Genomic DNA, 14696 nt, shown 5'->3' with positions numbered 1-14696 from the left:
GGGCGCGGCCCGCGCGCCAATAACGTCCGGCTGCCGCTCGGGGCCGCTTCCGGGAGGGGGCGGGGGCAGGGCGGTGCGCCGGCTGGAGGGGGGGCGGAGCAAGATGGCGGCCGTACCGGCGCTCCCGGTGTCCCTGTCGGGCAGGTTTAAGGGGTCCGTCATGGCCTGGCGCGCTCGTCACCGGCAGCAAGGCGGGGGGCAGGAGGGAGCTGAGGGGCCGTCCGGCTCCCCGCCGCCGGGGAGCGGAGGTTTTCGGGCGCCGGGTGGGGCTGGGGGGCGGCTCTTGGCCCGGGGAGGCGGGCGGGGACAGCGGCGGTGGCGGGGCCTGTAGGCGGCGCTGTGAGCGCGGAGCTGCCGCTGCCGTCGCAGTCACCGGCCCGGCCCGGCCGTGAGGGGGGGGTCGGCGGCGGTGCCGGGCTCCCTGTGCAGCCGCTCGGCTCCGCGGCTCCAACCCGGCGCATAGAAATGTCATAGAAAAAATCGTCCTCCGGGCCGGCGTGCGCTCTCTGTGCCGCTGGCCGCGTTCTGCTTGTTGTCCTCGTACATAAAGAGCGTTTGGAGAAGATGTAAATCAAGTATATAATGGAGACAGCGTTTCTTGTTGATGAGATACGTGATAAAATTCGAGCAGCTATCTGTGCTTTAAGTTTTACATTTCCCAGGTTTTGCATCTGGGTATCTTAGCAGTAGAGGTCGCGTTTTAGCCTAGGATTAAGTGCAATTTTTCACTGTTATGTCAGGGCCAGTCATATAGCTTTTTCTTCCTTGAAAAGGCTGCTCTTTATAATCTTCTGCAAAAGTAGGCACAAGAACCTGACCAAAAGTTTGAAATCTTTTTCGTTTTGGTTTGTTGTTTTTTTTTTTTTTTTTTTGCTGTCCACTGCTTTAAGGCCACATCAAGTGACTTTTAATACAAAATGTTGTGTTATAACCGCAGCTGGCAGCAAAGCACCACATAGCTCAGCGGGGTGGGGAGAAGTGAATGAGAAGGGTAAAAATGAGGAAACTTGGGCGTCGAGAGCAGTTTAATAATTGAAATGAGAATAAATCGTAATGAAAAGAGCAAAGATGAATAGAACCCGAGAAAACCAAGTAAGGCAAATGAAAGCAATTGCTCACCATGAACTTACTGATGCCTAGGCAGTGGCTCCCTGGCCAACTTTTCCTCCAGGTTTCCACCACTGAGCATGACACCATATGGTCTGGAATAGCCTCTGGGTCAGTTAGGGTCAGCTGTCCTGGCTGTGTCCCCTCCCAACACCCTGTGCACCCTCAGCCTCCTTGCTGGTGGGGTGGGGTGAGGCAGAAAAGGCCTTGGCTCTGTGCAAACCCTACTCAGCAATAAGGAAAACATCCCTGTGTTGTTAGCACTGTCTCCAGCACAAATCTAAAACACAATCCCCATATCAGCTACTGTGAAGAAAATTAACTCTACCCCAGTCCAAAGTAGTACGAAGAGCTTGCATTTGTTTTTAAAAATTGAAGGAATTTCATCCTTTGCTGCAATAATAAAATACTGATCCTCTCTTTTTTAGATCCTTTGCATATTTTACAATTAAAGACAGACTTCCCCAGATCCTCACAAAAGTTATTGATACTTTGCATCGACATAAAAATGAATTTTTTGAAGAACATGGTGAGGTAAGAGTAAGGTCCCTATTGCCGTGATGTTTATTCCCCTCTAGCCCTTGAAACCCTTACTCTGCCTTGTTTTTACTGGTGAGGCTTGTTTGTCTCAATCCTTTTGTCTGATTTTTAAAAAAAATAATTTCTTTCTAGTAGCTATTTTTTATTAGTTCTGTAACACACCTTTCTGTTTAACCTTTTGCTTCTGATCTGTCACTTATGCAACTGCATAACTTACTTGGGTTTTTGTGTGGATGCAGTGTGTGATAGACAGTAACACCTTCTGAACATGACTGTGTTTCAACACTCTCTTCACCTCTAATTAGCAAAAAGTCCAATCTGAAAAGAAGTTCCATATGGAATTCATTTTAGGATCTTGGATCTGAAATGAGCTTTATTCACCAAAATATATTTCGTTGAATCAAGCTGTGATTTGTCAGGGACTCTCATATGGCAATTAAAACTTTGCACATTCCATGAACAGTTGATCTGTGTCTTTTACAGGAATAAAGGTACAGAATAGGAACTTTTGTTCTCCACTTTTTCAGAAGGGTGTTGAAGCAGAGAAGAGAGCTATATCTTTCCTCTCCAAACTGCGGAATGAGCTGCAAACAGATAAGCCAGTGACCCCTTTGGAAGATGAGTTGCCCGATGCTGTGCTGTGGAACCAATACCTGGACTACCAAAGAAATTTACCAAATGGAAATGGAGAACCAAGTTGGTTTCAGTCCCCTTGGCTGTACGTAGAGTGTTACATGTATAGAAGAATTCATGCAGCATTAGCACAGAAGTAAGTATTTACTGGCTTGGTATATTACTTCACAAAACATTGCTCTTTCCCTTTTTTATTTTGGGAAAAAGACAGCTGAGGAGTAAGATAAAGGAAGATCTTAAGCTTTTGCCATACCGCTTTTTCCCCAGCTTACACATCAGATTTAAAATTAATACCTTTACTTAGTATATTTAGCAGAATTTGAACCTTGCTTGATGCTTCAGTTTTGGTAGTTGGTCTACATGAAAACTCTTGAGCTTGACTGTACAGTTTGATTTTGCAGACTAATGTAAATTGAGATATGAAAACCATGTAGCATTTCTACATGGTTTGTTGGTCTAGAATTTTCTCTTCAGCATTAAACACAGAATATGAGAGCCACAAATCTGTTGGGTATTCTAACTTGTGTTGCTGCTTGCAATCTGAAGTTACCATTTGAGAATTGTTTATTATAGCAGTAGACCCATCTTAAGCAGCCCCTGTTGTTCATTCTACACCAGCTTCTTAGTTACAGCAGTGCTTGCAGCCCATGTGTTGCATCGAACTTTGGGAGCTGATACTGGTTAAAAATAACTGGGCAGGAAAAACTTGTCGTGCTGGTACCATGGAGATGTGCCAGTACAACGTCATGGGGTAGGAATGAACAGTTTAAGATCCCATTGCTGCCAAAAAAACTTGAAAGCTCCCCGAGTACCGGATTTACCCTTAGTGTTGTGGAGATGCAAACACAATAATGGGACTCAGTTTCCACTAGTATGTTGTGTAATCTGAACTCTTGAACCAAGAGCTTCAAATATGAGGCTGATCTGCTGAATTGCACTTAAAAAGCTGAGTAGACACTTTTCATTTTTAACTTTTAACTTTCTTGATCTCCATTGTTTAGTTGCTCTTAAGCATATGCTTGGATGGAAGTTCAGTCATTTGTTGAAAGGTCATAATGCAAATACGTCTCATAATAGGTTGGCCTATAATTTTTATATATTACAACATTGTCATTTGTCATGGTAATTTTCCAGAATCCCAGTAAAGACTTTCATAGGAATAACTTCCTAACTGGATGAGAATTTGGTATGGGAAGTACACTCCAGCACACAGTAACACATTTAAAATCAGGCCAGCTTTTCTTGACTTTAGCTCACTTCTATGTTACAGTTTTAAATCTCTTGTCTGAAGATTGGAGTTCAAAATGCTCACTGTCTGTGCAGTTCCCAGAGTATTTGTGATTGAATACTTGTTCACTTTCAGAATATATTGCTATATAAAGATGACTTGCATAGCGTCTGTTTTACCAAAATGCAATATTAGGCTGTTATGGAGATATGTGAAAATCCAGTATGACAAATTAGAAGTGGAAAATCTAATTAAGGCCTGTAGTACAGTCTAAAGAGGCTGACCTTTGAGTTTCCTTTGCATGTGCTGTAATGAAGAATGTGGGAAGTATGTCAACATATTTGTTCTTCTCTTTTTAGCCCACCTATTGACAACTTTGACGTATTTAAGGAAGGAAAGGCTCAAAATTTCTTTGAATCCCAAGAAGCTATTATTGCCTTATGCACTTACTTTCAGGAATTTCTTAAGAACATCAAGGATCTAGATGAAAAGCAACTTCAGGAGGAGCTTTTTAAGCTATTGCAGGTAAACTGATAGTGCTTACCACAAGAATTGAAAATATCTCTCCTATGACACAAACAAGAATTTGAAGTTATAAAGAATTTGAACTTCATATGAGAATTAAAATATAGATCTTTTGTTTGTAAAAATGTGATGAAGTCCTAATAGCCCTACTTTTGCTGCTATTATACCCTACTACTATTGCTGCTATTCTGAAAATATTTATATTTTGGGACTTGTTTTAAATTCAATGCTTATTTATTAACTGCTGGTCTTCATTGTGTATATGAAAACCCAGCAATTCTTCCTTCAAAACCAGTATCTCTTAAACATTTTAAGTCAAATTCCAGATGACCTTTTTGATATTTACCTATTATTTCTTAAAACAGTTAATTTTAGTTGTCAATTTAAATGTTTTTTGACTTCTTTGGAGGAAAAATAAGAAGTCAGTCTGGGTCAGAAGTCGTTTAAAAGCTTTTTTACAGCATTATTCTTGGAATACAGTGCCTTTGGGTAGAAACCCTAAAGTATTTTAGGATTACATATAAGTCCAGTAGCTGGCAACAATACTCCAAGTATTTGATGAATCTTCACAAAGGGCCCATTAATGAGTGCTTAAAATACATTTATCTAAAATATTTATTTGGCTGCATGCAATAAAAAATAAATCTGCTTTTTTTAATTCCTTTTCCTGTGTTACTGCTGATATTTTTTGGAATTGCAGTATGGAGAATATTTCTGTTTTGAGCTTTGTGATCAATGTGTTTACGTTGATCTAAATCTTCCATCTTTGTCACTTTTGATGCTTGTATAAATACAGACCTTTGTTTGGTTTCTTCCACAAAATCTTGTCTATGTTGAGATACCTGTACAAGAAGTTGAGTTTTATTAAAGCTTGGAAGAATATTTGGAGTTAGAGCCTTTATTACCTAAAACAAAAACAAGGGAACAAAATCTTCAGTGTATGTGAAGTTGAGAATGTAACTACAGTGAGACTTAGTAATTTTTTCTTTTTCTTATTTTTCTTTTTCCTTCTAGGTGTCATTGTGGGGCAATAAGTGTGACCTTTCTTTTTCAGCTGGTGAAGACAGCTCTCAGAAATCTAGTCCTTTGCAATCCCTGGAAAACATGGTACCTTACATCTTAGTGAATGATATGGAAAAAGTTTGGTCACTACTTGTGAATGCCAAAAAAAATAGAACAGAAAGAAGTAATGTTAGAGTTGACATAATCCTGGATAATGCTGGATTTGAACTTGTAAGTGATCTTGTGTTGGCTGATTTCTTGTTGTCGTCAAAGCTAGCTGATGAAGTCTATTTTCATGGAAAAAGTATTCCATGGTATGTATCAGATACCACAAAACATGATTTTAACTGGACTATTAAACAACTGGGGTCAGCTAATCATATGTGGATGTCTAGATGTGGGGTAAACTGGGAGGGCAATTTGAAAAAGGGAGTTTGGGTTTTCCGTGACCACATGTTTTGGACTTTACCACATGATTTTTCCAATATGAGTGAAGTTGCTCCTGACTTGTATGCTGAGCTACAGAAGTCAAACTTGCTTCTCTTCAAAGGTGATCTAAACTATAGAAAATTGACAGGAGATAGAAAATGGGAATACAGTGTCCCGTTTCATCAAGCCTTGAATAAGTTTCATCCTGCGCCTCTCTGTAGTTTGAGAACATTGAAATGTGACACTCAGGTTGGCCTGAAACCTGGACAAGGTGAGCAAATTCAGGCTTCTGAACCTGAGTGGATGGTAAGTGGAAAATATGGGGTAATTCAGTTTGATGCTGGTCTCTAGTTAAATGATTTGTAATATTCTGAAAGAGACATTAAGTCCGACTTAAACTATTTTCTCTGTTCCATGCTTTGCTTCAGTAAAGATTCTCTTTTGTTTGCACTTTTTCATCCCAAGTGATTTGTTGGTTTTGTCCTGTGGAAGACTTTAATGTTGTGCAAATATTTATAAACGGTCTTTGGATACATAATTCAATCTGCATTTCAATACATTTTGTTTTCCTATTGTCCAAAGTCAGCAGATCTTTAAGATGAATATTTAGTTGTCCATAATATTTTTTCTTTATCAGTGAGTATGAGTTTAATGAGTGAAAGCTTTACAAGTGAAAAATTTGCTTCAGAAACAATTTCCCCAGTGCCACATTAGCATGAATTTACTTATTTTGGAATAATTTGTGCTCCATGTAATTTCATGCATTGCATGAAAGCTAGAATTTTAGAGAATTCAGAAGTTAATTACAGACAGATTCTTTTGATGTTTTGAGGATAGTTTGCGTTACATTAAGGAATAAGTTTCTGGGTAGCAGCTTGTAAACATTCATGTAGAATTGAAAATTGAATTTCAATCTTAAAGCACAAGTGAATGTTGCTAGCCAGTTTGCCTGTGGGAGAGTTGTCCCATCTGGTAGGAAGATTAGTGGGAGAAAGGACAATCTCATTTTAAGAATATTGAAGATACTGTTTATTTACAAAGCTCTACCAAAAAGGAAGCACAGAGAAAAGCCTCTCCAAACAAAAAAATAATAATGAAACCCAAGCAGTTGCATTAACTGGACTTTAGATTTAATGCAGACTTGATCTGCAGGTGGCCTGTCAGCAGTGTATGTACGAGGTTCAAGCCCTGCTGCTTCCTTCTGTTGTGGTAATTCTCTTTGTTTTCCAAATGTATTTGGGGTTTTTTGTTTGGCTGGTTGTTTTTTAAGAAGGATGCCTTAATTTTTAGGGAGGATACACAACCCCATTTGCACTGAGGAGTACAGGGTAGAGAAGCATATGCTATACAGGTTCCTGTTAACTGGAGTTGTTAGGTGCTCATTTCTACTCTTCTACTCTGGTCTCAAAAGCTGCTGCTTGTTATGTTCATAGAACAAAGATCTATATAGTGGATAAATATGTTCCAAATGCTGATGACTTTGATCATTTGTGTTTATTTTCTTCCTAAATATGAAAGAGTATTTTAAGGTTCCAAGGTCAAGTATTCAAAAACAAAGATGCAAGGAATTTCATGAGGCAATTGTAGGGAGGGTTATAATTTTGAGGCCTGGGTTTACTGCTCTTATCTCCTTTGTGTCTTTGGCTTAGTACTCCTACAGTACTCCTACAAGGTGAATTAATCCTCATCCTTAGGCACCTGATTGAACTGCAGAAATGAAAAATCTAGTCAAGAAGGCTGAAGGTCAGACTGCTGAAGGTTTCTGACTGGAGAGAGCTCAACAGCACTCCAGCTTTAGTGCTTTGATCAAATATGTAAACGACAGGATGAATCTGTGCACTGGAGCCTCAGTGTCTCATCTTTGAAAATGCTGTTAGCTTGTTTGAAATGCATTTCGAAGCAACAACTTTGGGTCAAGAACAGAGAGATGGAAGTTGTGGAATATGTGGAATGAGAACATCATACCTTGCTCAGAGAGCAACTGGGGACAGAATATGCTTTGCCTGTGCTCAGATTGTTTGTAAAGTGCTGACTTAATTTGCTGGAGAGGTTTAAGGGAATATAATGAACAAGAAGAGAAAGTCACTGTTGAGGCCACCCTTGACAAATAGATTTGCCTCTTACACAATCCTTACACATGCTGAGAAACTTGATTTAGTTTTTTACTGGTTGTTACTATGTCCCTGTGCCCAGGTTGCTTTCATGCTGTTACTTCTGGGAACTCACAATGCAGATTGGGGTAAATTAATAATATGAATTAATAACAAATACAGTCCTACAAAATCCAAAATCAATTAGGAGATGCAGTCGTGTTTGCTCAGTATTACTGAGTCATGAAAATTACCACAAGGCATGTAATTCCTAGCTTAGCATATGAAAGCTAATGTATGACATGATGTCATACTGAAAAAAAATCTCTCATTCTCCTGTTGATTAAAAGTGCACTTTACATCTTTTGCCCCTCTCAAAGAGAAGTTTATGTGGTAATACAGTGTGACTATGTGGCTGTGTAAGGAATGTGCAGCCATAACTTCCAAATGCTTGACTTCTATAGCTGTAATTGCAAAGTGCTATCTCTAGGCGGAACTAAATATGCAGCATACTTTTATGTTTGTTGGTTAGCTATATTTTTGTAAAAGTTTGATTGATTGTATGAAAAAAAGAAAAAAAATAACATCAGTATTGCTGAAATGCAGTGTTACAGTCTCCCATGACACAACAAAATTGTGAAGAGATACTCCAGTGAGGCACAGTGCTTTTCTGATGGGTTTGCTACAGTTTACTTAAAAATAGGAAACTCTTTTGTAGTTATTCAGTGTTAATTACCTTATGTAATACAGCTTCATGAAATGCCAATGTGAACCTATTGGATTTAGGTGGAATTTAAAAACATAACCTGAAGCATGTGTTAGAAAACTAGCATGTGCTGTAATAAAACTTTTTTTTTTACTTGAAAGTTCCTTCTATACATCTGTGTTACAACTGATTGCCCAAAATGCTTCTACAGCATAACTCAGGAGCTACTGATTTGTACATTCAAATTTTTGAGATTTTCATTTCATATGCCATTTGAATATTTATGACAAAAGCCAAAGGCATTTTCAGTAATTCTGAGGACCACAACAAAAAAATGTTTTTTACTTTTTATTTTTGTTTTTTAACTTTTGAGCAACTGTATTTGTAAGTCAGTTTTTGATGATGACTTTCATTGTTGAGGAAATAGGAGGAACATAATGTCACAGGCACAGTGAAAGGCAGTACACACATCTGTCTGAATACTTGGTAAGTTATCCTGTAAGACATCTACAATAATTTCTTATGTATATAAGGTTTCTTAAAATAAATTGCTTGATGTGGAAAATAAGTTGATTGTATGAGTAGAAGATTGTAAGAATATTGAAATAAATTATATAATTTTGTGCAAGTCAGACATTGTTATACTATTTCAGTGGCTGGGGAAACCAATTTAAAGTAATTCAGGTCTTAGTTCCTGAATTTTTTTCTTAGGAAATGGATCTTATGCATAAACCTCTAAAGCGTATTTATTCAATGAGGTTTTGAAAGATACAGATGCAAGAGATAGGTATCATAAAACATACTTCTATAACAAGACAGGACAATAATAAGGAATTTTCTAATTTTTATGCTGCTTGTACTCCTGTTAAAATTTCAAAACCTTAAAAATGATTGCGTATCTCTTCAATGTATCTGGTACTTACTTACTAAGGTTGGTGCAGCAAATGATGTCATTTCCAGAGTCACTTCTAGAACTGATAGGTGCTTCATGTATTCCAGTAAAAATGGAAATATTTTGGTGTTACTCATACTGTAACTAAAATATTTCCAAAACACTTTGGTTTACACACTTTGTTGATGTCCCATAAACCCTAACTGTTGTTGTTGAAACAGTTTCTTTAAAGTTGTGTTATTTGCATTCATGGTTACAGCTTGTTCTATGTGAACATTTATCTCCTGTGCTGTCAAACAGCATAGGAAAAAAGTTTACTCTGTTGCATGAAAATTACTCTATGAAATGGTTTTAATCTAAAAAGAAACCCTTAATTGTGTCTAAAATAAAAACTCCAAAATGGAATCTTGTACAGAACTATTGGGTTTTTTTCACTAAAGTTTGTTTGCTTACCAGCTTTCTGTTTACCCAAAATTACAGAACAAAAGCTTATAATTATTTTTATTTAAAGCAAAATGTAAGTTGAAATTCACCTAACACTTATCTAAGGATTTTAAAATAAAACTGAGAATGTGCTGGTTAATGTGGTCCTTTTCTTTCTTTTTCATGTGCTAGTGGCAGAACACATGTGAGGGAAAACATCCTATAACATGGACTGTTTATGTTTTCTTGTTTGCTTCTGTTTTGGTTTTTTTTTCCTAAAAAAGGTTTTGAAAACTTCTGTACATTTCTATTCTTGCTGAAATGCTTCTGTTTCTAACAGCCTGAAAATAAAAAGTCCGTTTACATGTATTTTTACATGAATTATGAATTAGTTTATGGATTAATCCACATTCTGCCTCAGCTTTGCAGTTGTGAATTCTTCAGACATGTTGTGAGCAGGATTTTTATTTACAGTGCTTTTGTGAGGTTTAGCTCATCTGGCCTTGTTTCCACTGTGAAAGAAATATAAAATGTCCTCTTACGATAACTTAGAGTGAATAAAAATATTCAGTACTTGTGTGCTGCTTCTGTTGTATCACTTTTCAGTAGAGTGACATCATAATAATCTTTCAAACTCCCTGTGAAGAAAAATTTTCATCCTTGTAGAAGTTTATTTTTCCTGGGATTCTGCTTACTTCTTCCAAGTCTAATGAAGTAACAGATTAAAAGCTGAGGTAAGATACATCAAGATACGGGCTTTTTAATTGGCTTTCTTAATGTTAGCTAATTGATTGATTGGTCTCACACTACCATGGTAAGGCTGATGCCTTCCAAGTGACTCTTATGAAGGGACTGATTGATGATGCATTTCATGCAGTTGCATTCGGAATAGGTTTCATCTCTTATCTCCCATTTCCCAAAAAAATATCATTAATTGTCATAGGTGAGGAAGTGTGCTGAGTTCTGGTCCTAGATGATTTATATACACATATAATTGTTAATTTTAGTCTAGGACCTATGTAAAAGGCAGAACCATTCAGGAAAAAGGGCTTGGGTCCAGGAGTGCTCCCTCAAAGAGCACTCGAGGAGTGTGTGTGCCCCTGGGCTAAGGTTAGGGAATTAGGATACAGGTAAATTCCTCCAGACCGAGAAGGGCCTACAACTTGCAGTGAAGGGCCATTTTTCCATGGTTGGTTGTAGTCTTGTTTTCAGGTAATCCTGACTTAGAGCTACACTTGAGTGCTTTTGTCATGTATTGGATATGCAGCTTTGACTGCGTCCATGATGTTAGATTGGGCCTTGGAAGTTTTGCTGCTGCTTTGCTGGATTGTGATGGAAGCATTAGCAGGAACTACCTTGCTTGGGGCAAATCAGGGAGTTTTCATACATATGTGGAAACCTAAGATCCACATACAGTGGATTTGCAAAGTAGCTGCATGGGTTGAGTTTAGACTTTTCAAGAACTCTGTGTCTGGTTTAAGTTCCTCAAACTGAAAACAACCTAATACATCAGCACCAGCAGCTTTCCCTTACACAGATTCCCACTTCTTTCCCAAGCCTGATTAGTTCCCCCATATGTGCATTGCACTTTCACCACTCCCTTTGTCCAGGAGGGAAGTCCAGGGTTGTAAAACCAGGTTATTTCCTTCAGAAGATTGTGGATCCCAGGGACATCATCGTGTGATTTTTGGTTTTGAAATTATTTTTACACATCCATTCTCATATAGACACAGAATATCAGCTGGTACATTTTTTAATGTACTGGATGCTGGAATTGGGGTTTCATAACACCCACCAATTTTTGCATCTTTTCTCAACACTGAGCATTTTCATGGAAGGGAAAGTTTGTAGTAATTTTAAAATGACTTTTTCTTTCAAAAGTTGGTGTAGCTTTATTAGGTCCTTAGATTCAGGAGATTTGCTCAGAAAGGCTGAGAACATCCTTTCCATGTATTTTATGAAACACAACATGAAGAATTTGATTAATGAAAATGACTCCTTGAAATTATTTAGAAGTAAAAATCCCAAATTAACCCTTCCCAAATTATTTCCTGTCCCTGTTAAGGAAAAAGAAACATGAAATTCTTTTGAGAACTCAACTTTTAAATCCTAGCAAACAAGGGTAAAGCATTTTAAAGTGTGAGCATTTTGTAATAAGGTATTTTTTCCTCAGTCAAATGGCTTGAAGAGTGGGTGTTGCACCTGCTCTTTTTCAGTGTTATATGATGTTTTTACTTCATCCTTTTTTTTTGTCTCTTTTCTTGTTACTCTTGTTCATCAGAATAAAGTGTGTTTTCTAAAGGGCAAATAACTTCAGAGATGTGTGGTACAGAGCTGTATAAGCACTCCCTCCCCATCACCAAGGGTGTAGAAGCAGCTAAAGTGTAACTCCCGAACCAGCTGTGGCACTGCAGGACTAGAGATGGGAAGTGTGCTTGAGCACACGCTCAGGAGAGTTCGGACAAAGTTTCACAAGCATTTACTCCTGCATCTGCACGCCACTCCAGTAGTAGGACAGATTAGGCTGTAGTCGAATGCTGGACAAATCCAAGGTGATATTTTTGTTCAAATTTGCAGTGGATAGTAAAACGTGCCAGAATTTCCTCTGGGTGTACGTAAGACTGCCCAGTACAAATCTAACCCATCAAAAATAATAGATTGGGATTGCAGAATGAGGTTACCCTGGAGCAGCATGATCCACACTGGCAAAACCCCCCCTCTGCTTGGGGGTTTCTGTGTCCTCGGCAGCAGCAGTGAAATGGTAGCAGGCACACAGGGACAAGGACAGGAAAAATTAGTACTATCCCTAGTTTCTTTATTTTCTTCTCTGGAAAACACGATTAGGTCAGCATTCCTGAAAAAGGTAAAGTACTTTTTGACTTTTGAGTACAGAAATGGTGCACAATGGCACTGTCCCCAGAGGCTGATTGAAGCTCACAGGGTCTTCAGAGAAAATGACGTGCAGCTCCCATGCACCCAGAGGTCTAACTTTCTTCTACTGCAACCTTCAGTTCCTCTCTTCCCATTTTTATCCACTTAGTTTGGATGAAAGGTGAGAAGGAAGAGGAGGAGGCGCTCTTTCAGCTGGAGGCAGTTCAGCAGCCGTCAAGGAAGGCTGCTTTTGCGGGGGTGCTGCCTTGGCCGGTTCTGGGGGGAGAAGGAAACCCTAGCTGGGTAAAGGTGCCATCTGCTCTGCTCGCCTCTTCTGACTTTTTGAGAGAAAACGTGAGCAAATATTCTCAGCTAAATGTTTATTTGAAGTGAAAACAAACAAACAAACAAAAACAACAAACCCCGGCGTTTCTGTGAGCTTCCCCTTGTGAAGAGTGCTCATTTTCAGCCACCGAGCCCTGTTCCTCTTTCCCTAAGCAGGGCCGCCCTCGGTCCTTCCCCCGGGCCGCGTTGCCAGGGGCGCGGCTGTGGCCGGGAGCGGCTCCGGGGCTGGCGGGGGCAGCGGCGCGGCGGAACCGCGGTAACCGGGGACGGGGCGAGGCAGAAAGGGCCGAGAGGGTTGTTGGTCTGGTTAGGGCCTGGGGTTGTTTTGGCAGTTCCTCTATTAGGGAATAAAGCCCCCATTTTGGAAATCTGCCCCCCTTCCTACCCCCCTTTTTGTCGGTGTTGCTGTAGAGGCTGACACGGGCTGGCTGTAACCACCCTTTGCAAGTCATCTTTGCAACATTCATTTTAATCTCGCCTTTAAACACCATCGCCCCGAAACCCCTTCCCCCACCCCCCCAAAAAAAACCCCAAACAAACAAACCAAACCCCAAAACAAACAAAAAGCCCCAACCCCAAAGCAGAGCTCCTGCAGGTGCAGAGCTGTACCCGGTGGTCCGTGCGAGGTGCGATGGAAGCCCCATGAACTCCAGCTGATCATTATAGCTTATCTTTGCAGGTTCAAGGCCAGAAAGATTTTTCTTACTAAGTGCTGCAGAAGGGAGTAGCTTTCACAGAGCAGGAATTTATAGTTATCTTAAGAATTTCTTCTTTGCATTTCTTCCTCCTTTGAAAGGGGTTTGCTGGCTTTGATGTGAATTTAAGGGAGACACTAGAGTATATTTCTTAGAAGGATCAAACCGTTGTACTAAAGATATAATAGGAACCTTGTAACCGTTTTGTGTTCCAAAGGATAAACAATTTATTTGTGTGAGCAGTTCATTTAGTTGAACATCAATTTTGTAATGAAGCTATATTGTTCTGAGACAAAAAAAATACAGAATTTTGGTAGTTTGTGGTGGCAAAACCAACCGCCATTATATTAAGTACAACTGTTATGACTCAATTATAAACTTTTTGCTAGCACTGCTTAGCGACAGAGTTGACAGTAACCTGCTCCACATTTTAACCAACCAGAAGTCAAATAGTTTGTGTGTTGATTTTGGGACTCAAAAAACACGCTAGAAATTACATGTTTATAAAATGTAAGCTACAACTGCTAAATCAAGCTACAGCACTAATCAGTTTTTAGTTGTGTATATGCCAATATACTTAAGTATTTCTAAAATATTTTCATTTTGTTGACTGCAGTAAAGTATAGTAGGCGTTATAGGAAAATTACAGCTGTTGGCAGTGCATGATGGTCTGTTTTTTAAATCTACCATTTAAGTAGTTCTGTTACAGAAGTTATTTAACTCTATTTAGCATTGATAAAGTAAAAACAGTAGAACAATTTGTTTGCCCAAATCCCTGCATAAGCACTTAATCTTGTCTTAGCAATTACCTTTTTTATTGTTTAGGGAATAAACACAGCAGCTCCTTGTTAATCATTTTGTAAAAGCTGTGAGAGAAAGTGTCAGGGGAGTTCCAAATTCCATAATTTGTCTGTACAGACAAAGGATGAAGTCAACCAGAAAGCATGTTAAGTAATGTTTAGAGTAGGTGAGGTATCTCTCTAATTGCCTTCAGATGACTGCTGTCTTTCATCACATTAAATACATTTATTATATTTAGATGCAAAGTCACCTCATCCTAAGAGAAAAACACAAGATGGAAATGCTTTTACTGCTTCTTGTAGTAGTAGCAGCAGGTAGGACTAAAATTTTGCTTGTAATGGAGCTCTCATTTGGGCCCATTAATCAAGCTCGAAATTGGCCTCTTTGAGGCCAATGAACAGCAGGAGTG

General features: G+C 39.1%; 1 protein-coding gene across 2 annotated transcripts; it reads left to right on the top strand.

Annotated features, from left to right (window-relative positions):
• The first annotated feature begins 93 nt into the window (after positions 1 to 93).
• Positions 94 to 10153, top strand: ARMT1 (acidic residue methyltransferase 1). Of its 2 annotated transcripts, none has more exons than XM_066546962.1 (5): positions 94 to 153; positions 1536 to 1641; positions 2175 to 2416; positions 3868 to 4033; positions 5048 to 10153. In XM_066546962.1, exons 1-5 carry the CDS (start codon positions 104 to 106, stop codon positions 5813 to 5815), a joined length of 1332 nt encoding a protein of 443 aa, XP_066403059.1. In that variant the 5' UTR covers positions 94 to 103; the 3' UTR covers positions 5816 to 10153. The 2 variants fall into 2 exon arrangements, with proteins under 2 accessions (XP_066403059.1, XP_066403060.1); XM_066546963.1 differs by lacking the exon at positions 94 to 153 and adding an exon at positions 985 to 1218.
• The last annotated feature ends 4543 nt before the right edge of the window (positions 10154 to 14696 follow it).

This window comes from Molothrus aeneus, chromosome 3, assembly GCF_037042795.1.
Source record: "Molothrus aeneus isolate 106 chromosome 3, BPBGC_Maene_1.0, whole genome shotgun sequence".
Classification (NCBI taxonomy): domain Eukaryota; kingdom Metazoa; phylum Chordata; class Aves; order Passeriformes; family Icteridae; genus Molothrus; species Molothrus aeneus.
This window is presented reverse-complemented; position numbering and strand designations above follow the sequence as displayed.